A 15970-nucleotide genomic window follows, 5' to 3' on the forward strand; every position below is an offset into this window, starting at 1 on the left:
ACTCATAAAGTGCTGAGCAACTGTTTCATCAATTGCTATCATTTGTATGTAGGGTTGTGAACTGTTTGACTTCTTCATTAATTACCTGGATGATGTCACAGAATGCACTCTCAGCAAGTTCTCACAGAGGATACAAAAATGGGAGGAGTGGCTGATGATACACTAGACAGTTGTTCTGCCATTCAGAGGGACCCTGACAGGCTGAAGAAATTGCTTGATAAGAACCTCATGATATTTAAGAAAGGGAAATGCCAAATCCTGCATCTGGGGAGGAATAATCTCATGCACCAGTAAATGCTGGTGCCAACTAGCTGGAAAGCAGTTTTGCAGAGAAGGACCTGGGAGACCCTGATGGACACCAAGTTGAACACAAGCCAAAAATATGCCCTGGCAGCAAAGACAACCAACAGCTTCTTGGGCTGAATTAGGAAAAACATTGCCAGCACATCAAAGGAGGTGATCCTCCCCCTCTGCTCAGCACTGGTGAGACCATATCTACAGTGCTGTGTCCAGGTCTGGGCTCCTAAGGACAAGAGAGACATGGACATACTGGATGGAGTTCTGTAAAGGGTCATGAAGATTTTTAAGGGGCACGTACATAGGAGAGGCTGAGAGTGCTGAGACTGTTCAGCTGGAGATCAGAAGATGCAGGGGGGATCTTATCAATGTGTATAAATACGTGATAAGGGGAATAAAGAAGATGGAGCCAAACTCTTCTCAGTGGTGCCCAGTGACAGGACAACAGGCAATGGGCACAAACTGAAATACAATAGATAACATTTAAACGTAAGAAAAAAATTTTTTTCTATGTTTATTCAATCACTGGAACATGTTGCCCAAAGAAGCTGTAGAGTCTCCATCATTGGAGACATTCAAATACTGACTGGACTTGGCCTTGGGCAGCTTGCTCTGTCTGACTCTGCTCTGCACAGGATTGGTCTAGATCATCTCCGTGGCCCTTTTCCAGGACTTGGTGATTCTGTGGTATCTAGTCAATTTATTTTTAACATAAAATATTATAAAAAACCACATGATTTTGCATGACTATACAGGTGTTAAAAAAAAAAAAAAAAACACAGGAAAAATATTACAAAAACAACTTTGTTAATATTCAGGCCTAAGATCAGAAAGAGACTGATATTGCACAAACTATCATAAATATAGCTGTATCCACCAGATCCCGTATTCTGGGCTTGTGAGTGGGGATAAACAGATGACAACGAGACACATATATCAAGCCAGAGCTAAACAGTTACCAAAGACTGAGAAATAGTGTTACCAAAGTAATCAGCATAAATGTCATATAATCAGCCACTGTTGTACATCCTGCTCCAGTTGCGTCTAAAGTGCTGCCATCCTCGGTTTGATGGATTTGCTTTACGTCACTGAGGTTCGTCTTGTCTGGCATCCCTGCTGAGACAAATAAGAAAATATAGTATGATGCATGCCTTGTCACTACTGGCAACATTATAGCTAGAACTAATTTAAATATCCTCAGCACACAGACTGTCACAGTTTGGTTTCTAATTCTCATGTTACTGCCAAATTCAAAATCCTTTATAATTGCATCTAGAAACACCCACTATACTATATGGCTATTCATCGCTGAAAGTTGGTCAGAGGTCTGCCAGCTCTGAACAAAGTTGTTCTTGTAAAAATATAGCTCAACAAACATTTGCAGACTGAAGGGAACAGTTTTGCAAGTCCCCGTAGCACCTAAAAGTCCACTGCTTGGATTTGAAGGAAAAGGGAAATAATTTAATGTGAAATTGCTTGTGTCTGAGTCCCAATATTATTCCAAAATAACGTACTCCTGATGGAAGGTATGCAGCAAAGTATACTTGTTGCTGTATAAAACCTCAATTTTGGCACAATTTAAACAGACTTTACAACACTGTAAAGCGAAAGTATAAAGCTAACTTTAAACAGGAACCCTTTTACTGACTTCCCGGCTGACTATTGGTACTTTTTTAGACCAGAATAAATATTTCTCCATCTCAAAACAGTGGTTTGTATGAAACAGGGATGTGATCACCCATTATATTTCCTGTGCCGGTTAAACAATCAGAAACAGAAGGTCCTGGAGACACATTCAGATTTGGTAGCGTTGTCAGCTGCTTGTATTTGCTATGAATACTTCTAGACTGTCTTAGCCCATATAATAACTTGTAGCATGCCACTATCAATCAAAATTAACAAGTCTAAATTCAGTGTTATTACATGCAACAAATATTGACATTGTAATTACACTGAGACTGAAAAAGGCTTCATATAAAGCAAAGTCAATATTTATGTAATTAGGTCAATACATATATAATTCAGAAGGTAAGCTCTACTGTTGGAACAGCAGCATGAGAAAGCAGCTCAGCTCTACTGAGCTGACATATTGATTTTACAGTCTGAGCTTCTGCATTATTATTCATTTTTTTAAGTACTTCTTTCCGTATCATTAGGAACGATGAATAAACTAGTGATAATTTCTTTATTGTTATTCAAAGGGACTGTGATAAAATATAAACATTTTAGTCATGGTGTTACTCTCTTTGTTAAGCTGGTTTAATGGAAGCTACAGAGAACCCCCATTTTTAAAGGAACAACTTTCTTGGTGCTTGTGTTAAAAATGCTCTTTTCTCTAAAAGCAGCTTGAAAGCTGCTCTTTGTGAACTTGCTGTATGTACTCAAATCTCCTTCCTGTAGCTTTGAAAAAATGCATTAAGAGAAGAGTCAGCTATAGTCAATCATGTTGTCTGAAAAATCTGCTAGAATGAATTTGTCTTCTTTGCTGCTGTACTTAGCAGAATATACTGCTATTTTGTGTGGATTTATCAATCTGGTGCTCTTGCCCGGAATTTATGAAAATTAGCTCTATGAGTACAATGTAAGTGGACATACAAAGAGGAAGAGTGACAATAGAGGTTGAGAAGGAGGTCTCCTTATCATACACATTCAGTAACCTGCCTAGAAAAAGATCAGTCACTCAACACTTCACTGAATGGATGTTTGGTAGATCATCAAACAGGGTATGTCAATGTGTTTTTCTTGGGGAAGTTTTGGAAGTAGAGGAACGACAGAAATAATGGTTTGAGTCATTTCACCGGAGCATTAGTGAGGATTTTCCATATTAAAAAAGACTAATTTCAGCAGAGAATGAAAAATTAAATTTTTATCTATGCAACAAAGCAGTTCACCAAGTGCTATAGGTATAATGAAGCAGTGTATTTACAGATACACTATCACAGTAGTAAAAGATGTAGCCTTATCTTAAATATCCAGGATATCACTTATTATAAAAGATAAATATAATAAAAAGAAAAATATTCTTAGATCTTACAGTTAAAGAAATAACTGGCTTCAGATAAAGTATGTGATCTGAATCTGAAGGCAATGTAACTAGATATCAGTTACTGAGGGGACACTCAGGTTTGATGATATTATGGAAAATAGGCAGAGAATAGATTTAATTTTATGGGAAACGTTATCCCAGTGTTTCCTTTTCTTTTCTCTCCAGTCTTAAATAAATGCTGCAGACTTTGGAAGTTCCCAAGAAAAGTGTGTTCTAAAAAAATGTCCAAACCTACCACTGCATTTTCCTTTGATCAATAAAAATGCCATAAAGTATTGAATATAATCTCTGATGTTACATCCATATGCTGTTAGGATTGCAGTGTAATCATAAAGCAAGCTTTTCACCTGTTCAGTCAACCCCATAGGTCTATACCACAGCTTTGACTTTATTGAAATGAGAAGTTCAAAAACTGTACTTAGACATGCTCCTGTGAAAAAAAAAAAAAATCACTGAACAGAAGACCACTCCTAAAAAATAGTCTATTTTAACAGAACTGTGAGTTTGGGTTTTCTTAGCTATAAATATATAAGTATTATATATATATTTATATATTGATATATTTAATTCCTACACCTAGGCTATATTTTCTATTAAAATAAGTAGGCTCTGTTGCCTGTTATGCATCAGGATTTAAACATATGTGCCACCCTTCATATATCATAATCAGTAATGGAAGTGAACCTTTCCTCTAAATGAAATTAACTTTCGTAGTTCACAGCAAACTTACAATGAGAACTATTCAAACATTTATGGCAGAAGAGACTAAACCCAAAAGCAAACTTGTTTGATTTTAGTTTCCTTACATACTAGAAGATGAAATTATGTTATAGAAGAGACATTTAAGTTTCCCAAATATACATTTCTAGTTTAATATCAAAATCATACTGGATCTAATATTTTGACTGGAAAATTGTAAAATTCAGATATTTCAGTTGAGATTCAGAGTTTTTTCTGAAGAAAAGCTAAAACTACAGCAGAGCAGAAGATAAATGTCTTGGGAATTTAAATCCAAATATAACATTTGCATGAACCTGGATAAAGCAATGCTGCCACGTATCACATACCTGTCCCCAGCAGTACCTGTGAAACTCAGTGGCTGCAATTTCAAGAGCTGTCCTGCTCTGGTTCAGAAAAAATTAATCAGTAGAAAAATTTCACCAAACATTGTGATAGATATTACAGCATCTCATTATAGTGTAACAGCTGCAGAGTATTTCTAATGGTCTTTAACATCTTCTAAAGGTATTTAAAGCTTATGAGAGGTAATTCTTCTGATAGCCTTGAGAGCTGACCTGCTATGTTCTCCAGAATAGCTATAGCAACAATACAATTTCCTTCCAGTATTCAGCAAGAGCCTTTAACCTTGATTTGAATAGTCAGATCTGAAGTCATGGAAGATTTTAATTTGACATAGAGCTTTTCTACCAAGATTGACAAAATATTACAAAAATGGGCTATGATTTTTGAGCAGAAGGTGCTTGCCTACCAAGGGCCATGTTGTGACTTTGAGCATTTTAAATGTTTTAAACAGAACATCCTCTAATAATAGCCTAGGTTGAAACCAAATGAGAAAGTTTTTCTGTAATTGTAGTCTAACATGAAACATCTTGCTGTATTATCTTCTATCTATTGAGTAACACATATCAGAACTTACATGGCTCTTTAAGGGAAAATAAAGCTGCCAAATGAGCTGCAGTGGGAATCCTGTTGGATACAAACCCTATCAAAGGTTTAGAGAAGAGGATGAATTGGATTTCTCTCTGTGCATCATTCTTATCATGTTCTGGAAGATTCAAAATACAGCTTTTATGGCAGAAGCATTTTCTATGAGCCCCAAATATGAAGAAGAATTTGAGTCAGGATGGGACAGTGTTTCAGGTAGGAAAAAAATGTGGAAAGTGGTTTTTACAAGATGACAATCCTGTGAAGTTGTATGCAAAATTCTTTTTTGAAGGGAAAATAATTATTTCAATTGTTATACGTAAGCTAAATTTCAAGATTTTATAATACATGATCTGTGAAGACAATCATTGATAACTAATTGAACTTCTGTCCCCAAATTCATAAGAAAGATCATGAGGAAGCTGTATGAGAGGTTAAAGAAATATATATGGGTCAAATGAATAGACCAGAAACCTGATGTGCTGTAGATAAATGTTTAAATATGAAGCTGGAAATGTAATTTAGAATAATGAGGTACCTGGAAAAGGATGACATGTAGTCATTTTTGGTAATGAATTTATAGATGTCAGTAGGGAGCAATAATATTTTGGGTGTAACTGATAAAGTAAACTGAAGAATTTGTAGGCAAAGGCAAAAAAAAGTATAATGATTAAGAGGAATGAAGGGACAGCAATATCAGAGCAATGGGTTCAGGAATTTGCAGCTAACGAGCTAGGACAATCTCTTTACTGTGTCAAGTAAACATCAGCACTGACTAATATCAACATACTTTTGTAATATGGAGGAAGACATAAGACTAATTTTATACCTGCAATTCACAATAATGAGGTCTCAATAACCACTTTGTGCAGTTAAACTTTTTTAAAAAATGCATTAATTTTTTTTAACAGCAGAGAAGATGAGAAAAAAAAAGTATTTACTTTGCATTGTTATTCCATAAATAAAAATGACGGTTACCAAACTTTTTTTTTGATTGGACAATCTTTTGCCATTTGGAACTTTTAAAGCCTCTAATGGATATCTCCTCCCTGTCTTTCACTGATTTTTTGCTAGGCTTTATTACTAACTACATAATATCATGAAAATGTTTCAAAACACAATTATACTAATTAGATCACAGAGCTGTGTTTAAATACCTCAGACATGCTTCAGTTTATATGTAGCAGTTGCTGTGAAAACTTGCATTTCCTACTTTAAATAATATATAGATTCCTTTACTGAACAGTAGTTATATATGAGAAAAAAATATTCAATATAGGTCAGAACATTCTCCTGCTAACGTGTTTAAGCCATTAATCTTAAAAGCATCACAAAATACTTATAACTGTCAAGTGCTTAGAAAGAAGAGTAGAAACAATGGACAACCTCTACTATTATTCAAAGGCTCTTCCATGTGAAGTTTGTGGGATGTTGGCAATGAAGTCTCAATGAGGTGAGAAAAAGATGTCTGAGAAGATTTATGTTATGAAGGGTACCTGGCAAAGGGGTAATTTCTTGAGGCTATTTTCATTTTTTTATGATTCCATTTATACTTGAAAAAGCTAAGGGATGTCCCTAAAAGGAAAGCATATGCTATATTATGCTTGAACATATGTCTTATAGTACACATACAGCAGTGCATGTATTCACTGTCTTCAGGAAATGATGTAGTGCAACTTTTGCTCTCTCCATTGCTCAGTTAGTGAAATGGAAAAGAGGAGGGGATTGGAATGGATGATCTCAGAGGTCACAGAATCACAGAATCACAGAATATTTTTGGTTGGATGGGACCTTTGAGATCACCGAGTCCAACCAACAAAACAAACAAACAAACAAAACAAAACAAACAAACAAAAAACCCAAACAAAAACAAAACAAAACAAAAAACAAACAAAAAAACCCCCACACCCAAAAAATCCCATAACACCAAACACCAAAACCAAACCAAACCAAACACCCACAACCACACCACACCCCACCCACAAACAGACACAAACCAACAATCTCGGGCACTAGAGCATGCCCTGAAGTGCCATGTCTACACATTTCTTAAATACCTCCAGGGATGGCGACTCCACCACCTCCCTGGGCAGGCCGTTCCAGTGCCTGACCACTCTCTCAGTAAAGTAATTCTTCCTAAGGTCCTTCTAATCTCAACAATTCTGTCATTCTCTGATTCTCTAAATATTAAATGTTTCACAATTCAGCACTACTCATGAACAAACAAGCAAACAAAAAAGCCCCACTGGATTTCACTAGCAAGTAGTGCAGAGGGAAGGAACCTACACTGCTTTACCATTCTTTGACTATATCACTTTTGAAGATGTGAACAGTGATATAAGAGGTATCTCTGCTGAGAATTTTCAGGAGTCAACCTACAGAAAAAATGTCTCTCTGTTTTATTTTGTTTAACTTTCATTTAATGAAGGAGAAATTAACAGTTGATCCACAGAGGCTAAAGAAATGTCAAAATTTTCAAGCTTTTTTCCAACGAAGCTGTGGGGATTTTTAGGCTTTAATTTTAAAGAAAAATAAATTATCTACCATTGCACGTCGGTTTGCCATAACTGAGTTACAAATCGGTTTACTCAGCTGAACTTTTTAATACTTCAAACTTACTGTCTTTCAGTGAAACTCTGTTTGCTACAAGGTTCGTGAGGAAAGAACAGAAAAGTCAACATTATTCATTTAGAATGAATGAAGGCTTTTGCATTATGGAATCTATTGTTACATAAACATGTAACTGCTTCCAATCAATGAGATTAATGAATTAGCACAGAAAAGAGGCTTCATTGGTACTAAAATTGTGTGTTGTAAAATGGCTTTGATATCCCCTTGGGTCTTTCTGTGAGGTCTACAATCTTAATTTGGGTGCAATAAAATATTGTATCTGACTGTGAATTCTAATAGCTTGTCAATAAAGGTAAGATGAAAGAGAAAAGGGGGTTCAAAATCAAGATGAATAGATATTGTCAAAACAGTAATGTCTCTGTTTCATTATTTGAGCCTGCCTGTGACCATTGCCTGATGTTTTTGAGGTGGGAAAAGCAATAAGATATAGAGAAAAAGTTAAATAATCAGTCCATTGGGACCCCTAACTTCTGGAATTCAATGATTAACGTGTGCCTTGGAGCATAGGGATACATATTTACTATCCCTGTAAAGTAGAGTGAATGATTCTCATAATTCTTATAAATTCTTGCTACTTTTCCTACAACCACTTTGCCTTATGCAAGAAGAAACCAAACCAAATGCAATGAAAAGCCAAAATAAAAAAACAACAAACTGAAACTGTGCTTACACCTTCTCAGTTGTATGAGATCATTTTTAACTGCAAAGTCCTTAAAATACATCCATTAAAAACAATTCACTGCAGCTTTTTTAAAATCACAGATGAGCTCATATTTTGGCAGAGCAGAATTTAATCTGCTTTGCTATACTGGTTGTATGGGTCAGTTTGTGTCAGAAATGATAAACTTAAGTGAGAGCACCATCCCGAATGCACCGTAAAGTAGCATGATGCTGATGCTGAAGTGGTGAGCTTAAAAAGATAATAACAAATGATACGTAAGGTGTGACTAATTCCACTTAGTTTTTCATATCTGTACAGTCTATATGTACAACTAGGGTTCACTTGGTTAAACACAGTCATCTACAGACATTTTAGATGCAGGAGAGGGGGAGTGTCGCAGTTGGCATACAGCTGCCCATCCAAAAGAGGCCTGATTCTTATAAAAGTCTTTAAGGATCTCTTGGACATCCTAGAGACATTTCTGTTTAGCCAACTGAATCCTGCCCTGCATCAAAGTTACTGCATCTCCCATTATAGTGAATGTAAAGAAATAAGTAAACGCAGAAGAAGGAGACGGGGTACTCAGATATAGATATTTAGTCTGAATTTGGACAGATGAATCCTACGCTTACTCTCATAACAGGTTCACCACTGAGTGACCAGTGAATATTTTCTGACATGTTCCCTGTCATTATTTTTTATATCTTTGGTGGAAAACCAAATCTAAATACCAAATCATGTAGCTCATGTAGCTCTGGCAAACGTGTTACATTTTAGAAATTCTAGCTAGGAAAACTTTAAAAAAAAAAAAAGAAAAAAAAGTGGGGTATTGAGTTCATATTTGTTTCACCTACAGTCTTATATTTTCACTTATATGTAAATCCCTGCCTTTAAACATTTTTGGCTTCAGCATCTGGTGTTGAAGTGCAGGATGAAGGGCTGCCATATTGCCATGAAAATAGTGAATGTCCAATGTGTGCAAACATCTCTGAGAAGCCACTACTTCATGGAAGTGTTTCCTGCTAAAGTACAGAAAGAGTCACTGGAGCTATATTTACATACCTAAATACACATCCCAGAAGGAGATCTTTCAGGCAAAGTGGTGTTGAGTGTCTTATGTCTACCGTACTCAGAGACAGCAATACCTAGAAGAAACTGCTAAACAAATTGCCAGTACACAGTACAATGCCCTGAATCTCTTTTAAGCTACACACAGTGGTCTTGCTGGCGCAAAGACCCAGTTATCAGATTGTTTGCTTGTTTTGAGTTCGGAGTGCCTGAAAAAAAACATGAGGGCTGTGCTGCAACCCACCAGGTGGTGTTTTTATAACATGATACTGAAGCAGCACATTACAGGCTCTGGGATATGATATCCAGGCATGGGAAAGTGTTTTGAAAATAAAAAACCTGCTGTTGAGGGACTTTGTAGAGCAGAGAAATCTAAGACTTCAGCCGTCTGGTTTGTGTTGTCTTTTGGAAGCAGTCCTTGGAATGAATTATCCACAGAACTTGGGGTTTGTTTTGGAGGGACAGAGATGGTTTTCCTTAACGCTGAGCCATGGAGTGAACTAACACTTATGCAATGTGGACAACGGGACCTGAAACCAGGAGACAACTCACAAGCATGTTACTTGACAGCATGGACATAGCTAGGGAAATCACTGAAATTTGGAGACTTGCTAAGTATGTTTGGAAGGTTCTGTACTGTGATATAAATTCTAGCAGCAAATTCTTAACTTCCTCATGAGTATCACCTCTGTAATTGGCCAGTCATTTTTTTCATTGAAATGCAATTATGTGGGTTTTCATGGCTGCTCCTAAGAAAAGTCACTTAGCAAACCTGTATGAGATCCCAGATAGGACTTCGAGTAGGAGTACCAAAAAAAATGAACCTGATCTATATGCCACAAGACAATGTGGAACAGGGAGATGATGCTCACTTAGGAGCCAAACCAACTGAAAATTTACGTTTAGCTTGCCTCCACAAAGGGAGCTCATCAATGACTGGGATTTTTGTGTCTGTAGGTGAAGTGTGGTAATAATCAAGCCATCATTAGATTTCTTTATCTTTCAGAGTAACTTTTGTGTGCTTTATCCACTCTAATCTTAAGTGACAGAGCTTTTACCAGTTTCCCCAGGCAAAATTATGTCACTGTCCTTATACTGTAATAAGCTGTAGCATGATGTAGGTAAGAACTCTTTGAAACACAGTGTACTGAGCTGTTTTCAGCTTTTGCTCTCTGTCTATGCACTAAACATAGATACTGTTATGAAGAAAGTTTCTGGAATAGGTAATTGGTACTCATTTGGAGGAAATAATTTGATCTGAAGTCCTCCTTTTTGACTTTATATATTCTAACGATAATTGTAATAATACAAAAATCAACACAAATAGCAATTATAAATGCACAGGGAATATCAAGATGCAAGTAATCTCACCTACAAACAAAGGAGTAGTATTACTGTTATTTGTTAGAAAGCAATTATGAAGTCTGCCTAATGGCATTACCTAAGAAAATTCTGCATGGTTAACCATATATTAGGAAATGAATCCAACATATCATGTTTAACTGCACATATTTTATGAAATCTGTATATATGAGAAATAGAGTGTAACCAATGGTCTTAACATAAGTCTGGCAAGTCATTTTAACTACAAGAGTAGCAGACATTAAGTCTCTAGTCTAGTATTTGAAAGTTTTCTTTCAAAGTTGACAGTGGCATTTGTTTCACATTATATATTAATGAACTCAGTATTTCCATTTAGAAAACAAAGGTTTTATGAGTCAATGTAACACAAACAAATGGTGTCACAAAACAAAACATTTCCATTTATTTCCTATTCTTAAGAATCAGAAAGCGATAACAGTATTTGTTAACATGGTTAATGTATACTTTTTTACTTGCAGGTCAGTTTTAGCATATAGCAAAGTATTAGAAGTCTAAGAGACTTGGGTTTATTTTGCATACAGAGACTAAAACATAACTGTATTTTTCATCTGAGGTAGAGAGAACCACAGTAGCCTTCATTAAATAGATTCTTATTGTTTTCTCATGCAATAGCTTCCAAATCTGTGCTCATTATAACTTTAATGCTCTAGGGTGCTGGAATCAGTGTTGTCAATAATGTCTGCTTTAAATGAAGAAACCCATCTTTTCAATCCTTTTCACTATGTGGGAACTTTTAACCTTTATCGTCAACCTATGCAAAGGCTTCCTAATCAATATAAAATTATAATAGGGCTAGTCTCATAAATCAGACCTGGTAAAAGTAAGCAAATTCTTAATTCTTTGAATTTTCATCAGATCAGTACTAATTTCCTTCCTATGAGACAGATGTCCCATATAAATTACTGTCCTTTGAAACAATTTACCCACGTGATTATTTTTTAATCTTTTTTTTTTTTTCAATTTGCTGTAGGAGGTTTATAATCAACAATTTTGGTTTATGCAAAATTAGCATCTAGAAGAGAGAAGTGAATTAGAATTGAAACTCTTGAACGTAATGTGTGTACTTGGGTTGAAGCGGAGTGTTACCAATTAGGCCCACTAAGGAAATTTTTCAATTTTTTAAAAAATCGTTCAGATTCCCAAGATTTACGGCCCAATTTTACTGTAGAGTTCATTATTTTCTATTTGTCTGGATGCTGTTTTTAAAATGAAGGTATTAAATCAGTCTTTTACAGAAGATAAATCTGAACTAAATAATTTCCATTGTTAAGATGATGAAGTAACTTGGCCAATTTTTTCAGGTCAGTCCACCTAGAATTCCAGTCATTCCACTTCTGTTAAAAGAAACATAGCCTGTAGATTAGCTTAATTCCCCAAAACACTGATACGTTAAACTGCCCTTCTTAATTTTAACTGTAAGGCATATTTAATGACATATTCCCACAATTTAAGTTGATTAAAGACTGATTAAGCAGGTCTGCTTGCAGTTACTTCCTCATCATGTCTGCCAGGTGGGGGCTATAAACCCACCCGGTGCCATGTACTGGCACATGCAAGAGCCCCGTGGTGAACCTGTTCCCAGAGGCGAGCCATCAAATCTGTGATTTTTCTTGCAGAGTTAGTTTTACTACAGCTTGAGCTTGCTTTTAGAACCACCCCACAGTGGGATCAGATAAGTGCTGGCAAGAGGAAGAAGGATCCTGCTGTTATAATCTGGGAAAGGACTTAAGCTGTCAGCTAACCATAACATTGTAAAGCACCCAGAAACAGACAGAGAAAAACATATAATCCACTGTTGATATCTGACCTGAACCACATCAAAGACTGGATTACTTGACAAAGGAAGCGTGGAGCTTTAAAAAGGTAGACATCCTTGTTTCCATTCCTTCACTGTAAACAAAAGCACAGTTTTTCTCCTTACAAATAAGAATGCAACAGAGATTCTCTTTGGTTGCTGATTTCTCTTCCTATCTGGGAAAGCTTTTGGTTCCTTAAGTTTAAGTTGAGCTATTATGTTGAAAACGTATCAAAAGCATATAGCTAAAAAGAATCTAGTTCCTGGTGTCTTCTTCGAAATGCATTTTCTAATCAGATTATGAGGTTTTAAAAAATACAGTTTTTCATAGAAACTTTTGCTCTCTGATTTTCATTTCAGAGGCAGTCCTTTCTGGCATAGTATTTCAATTTCTTTCAGACTAGATGAATGTCTGTGTTAAATTCTCTGGTGCTTGCTGATGCATATTGACCTCCATCCCTCATTGTGTTTAGTGTTACGAAATGTCATAGGAAGTCTTATGTCTCAGTGCATCCCACAAGTACAAGATCTTTGATATGAAGTCACTGAAAATGGAGACTTAAACATCAAAATAAGTGTATTCTTTAAGTTTGGAGATAACCATCAGGCAATTCAAAGGCTAAACCTGGTACCTATAGCAGTTTTACCTCACCCTAGGAAAGCTGGCTTTACAGAATTCATATCACTAGACAGGTTTCACACAAATATACGGTTCCCATTCATCAGTACACAAATAGTGCTATTTCTTTTTGGGTCCCAAGCATCTGTCCCTGAACAGAAAAAAAACCCCTGCTTTCCCCTTCATGCTCCCACAGCCTAATAAGACTGACCATTGACTTGATTGGCTCTGGTCTGACTGACTCAGGGAAAGTAGTTTCTAACAAAAGCAAGATATCAGTCTGCAGGCTTGTAGCAAAAAAAAAAGTGAGTAATGTAATAACAAGTCTCAAGATTACGTGGAAAAAAAAGGAAAAGAAAGATTGATGAAAAAAGATGATATCTTTGTTTTCCAGATTGGGAGTGTGGATATGAGGGAAGCCAAAATAAAAAGAAAACCTATACGGTTTCAAGAGTTTCTTCTTAAAAATACATAAACTGTATCTGTTCCTTACTTCTAACTGAACGGGAAGGCACATCTACTTAATTAAATTAAGCATAAAGAAACGGAACTGCTATGTCCGGTTAATTTGATAATTTAGATATATTTTCAAAACAGGTTTTTAGTCACAATGAAGCTCTTCAAAGAGAACAAGAGTACAAATGGATGAGAAACAGCTGAACTTCCACAGTTTAGGGTTTTAGCCTGAAGATATTGATCCAAGAGAGAAAGAACTGAGTAAACAAAGAATGAGGATTGAAAAGCAAAGAGAAAAGAAGAGTGAAAGGTGACCTCTATTTAAAGTAACTCTGTGTAGACCTGTAAGTTAAAGACACCGTAAGTTTGTGCTTTTCTTTTGGTTGGGAGGCACTAATTTTGTCTTTAGAACTACTCCCAGTGGGACATGGTAGGTTGAGCTGTACCATTGCCAGTGAAGAGGCATGTAAAAATGTTAAAGACACGAGCTTTTCACGCATGGGTGAGTCACAGGAACTGAGGGGATACACTGTGGAATGATTCTCTGAGCTTTCTTTTCATTTTAAGCTACCAAGTTCTTATCCTTCCCACTCACTGTCCTTTAAGCATAAATCTTCTTCTTGAGCGTAACTCGGGATTAGTAGAGAGGGGAATCCTTCCAGGGGAGTAGAGCATGAATATGGGACAGTTTGAAGCATATGATAGCTCTTGGGGCCCTGAAACTGTTTTTGTTTTCAAATAGTCCTCTTCCAGAAAATGCCAGCTGAATAATGAGGGGTTTGTTTTTCAGCCTGACACCAGGGATTTGTGATTTTATGAAGAAATTAGAAGCTATGAAGTCATTGGCATAGGTCTGATTTTTCAGGATGGAGAAAGCATAACTTGGTGAAAATTGTATCTATTTCTAGCAATACAGTCAGTCCTGAAGCAAGCTATCTTCTCAGGACAATTAGGCCTTTCCCTTCTGAGGAAATCCAAATGAGAGCTCTGAAGGAAATTAGCATGTGTGTAGGGTGAAGGACTAGAGTGGCTGGATCACAAAGTAAAAAAAAAAAAAAGTTCACTATACAGTGAAAAAAGCCTACATCTTAAGAAAAAGCAGATTATTTACTTAGATTTTCTCTTATGCACTAAATGTTAAAATAACTTCTTGTATACTTAAAAATATTTGATCTTGGGAACTATATTCAAGTTGGGTTTATTTTGAATTGGAGCAGAATGAATGAATGCATTCAAAAGCTAATGTAAGTTAAACGACAAAGGAAATTCTCCAAAAATAGCTCAGCAGATTAAGCAGATGAACTAAACTGCTGAAAAGACAGACTCTGCGTTTCTAATAAGTCAATAAAACTATAAGTCTGGGAATGTCATGTAAGCTTAAGTAGTAGTCATGACATTTCTTTTCTCCTTTGTGGTGTGCCCTCCTCCTGTGTGCCCTTTCTTTCCTACAGGCTTACGAATGAGTCATATTATGTCATGCTCCTCCTCCAGACCATCTCAGGATATGTTCAGTACACTCTGGTCATGCTCCAGTAGTTTCTACAGTCAGCAGGGAATTAGGGCACAGCAGAGCTACTCAATGTGTGTAGCAGAAGAGTATCAAACTCTAACAGCCCCCTGGACACCAAATCAAGATGGTGTCTCCTCACTTTGCTAAGAAAGCTGTCAAGAAACACATCTGTGAGTTTGGGAGCAGGGTTACAGAAGCTTGAGAGCCAAGATGAATTCTACCAGGTGTTGCTGCTATGTCTATCTGTGCACTGAGGGTGACCCTAGCACAGGCCATGCTTTTGCTGGTGAGGTTCAGTCCTGCAGCATCTGAACAGCCCTGATTGGTGACAGTAACAGTTTCTGTTGACTGTCCAGTGATCCCCAGGCAATGTGAGGTGTTGAATTTGACCCAGGTCCATCCAGGAAGGTGAGTCAGGGACAACAGCAGGAAATGGGGACAGAGACAGGACTGGAGAAGAGGTTTCCTTCCACATTGGTCTGAGGCCATCCAGGAGACAGGACTGGAAATAATTATGCCCACTGGTTAACTCAGGGAAGGCCTAGGTGCACTGAACTGAGCTGAAATGGGGCTCTTGGGTCCATGACCAAGAAAGCATGGGTGGAAGCCACAGGTGATGCTGGTTAGGACCATTAAGGCTTAGAATAGGGGACATGGGTATATTTCTACAGCAACTGTCTGAAAATAGTCCTTAATTGTGTAAATTTCCCAGAACCCCCAGCCCCCAGGCAGCACCCCAAGACCACATCCACTTTCCGGAAGGATGTCTGAAGTTGCGAAAGGTTCTTGTTCCACTTGTTCCTCTGAGTATGGTACAAGCGCACAGTTTGGACGAATGC

At 36.9% G+C, this 15970-nt stretch overlaps 1 protein-coding gene across 1 annotated transcript in view; it reads right to left on the reverse strand.

Moving 5' to 3' along the window:
* Positions 1 to 495: 495 nt before the first annotated feature.
* GPC5 (glypican 5) overlaps positions 496 to 15970 on the reverse strand; it is a 727404-nt gene continuing 711929 nt past the window's right edge. Inside the window, exons 8-9 of the mRNA XM_074168139.1 lie at positions 1280 to 1413; positions 496 to 561 (exon numbers count right to left, since the gene is read on the reverse strand). Coding sequence (XP_074024240.1) covers positions 496 to 561; positions 1280 to 1413 — 200 coding nt within the window. The remainder of the gene's footprint in view (positions 562 to 1279; positions 1414 to 15970) is intronic.

Source organism: Numenius arquata, chromosome 1 (assembly GCF_964106895.1).
Source record: "Numenius arquata chromosome 1, bNumArq3.hap1.1, whole genome shotgun sequence".
Classification (NCBI taxonomy): Eukaryota; Metazoa; Chordata; class Aves; order Charadriiformes; family Scolopacidae; genus Numenius; species Numenius arquata.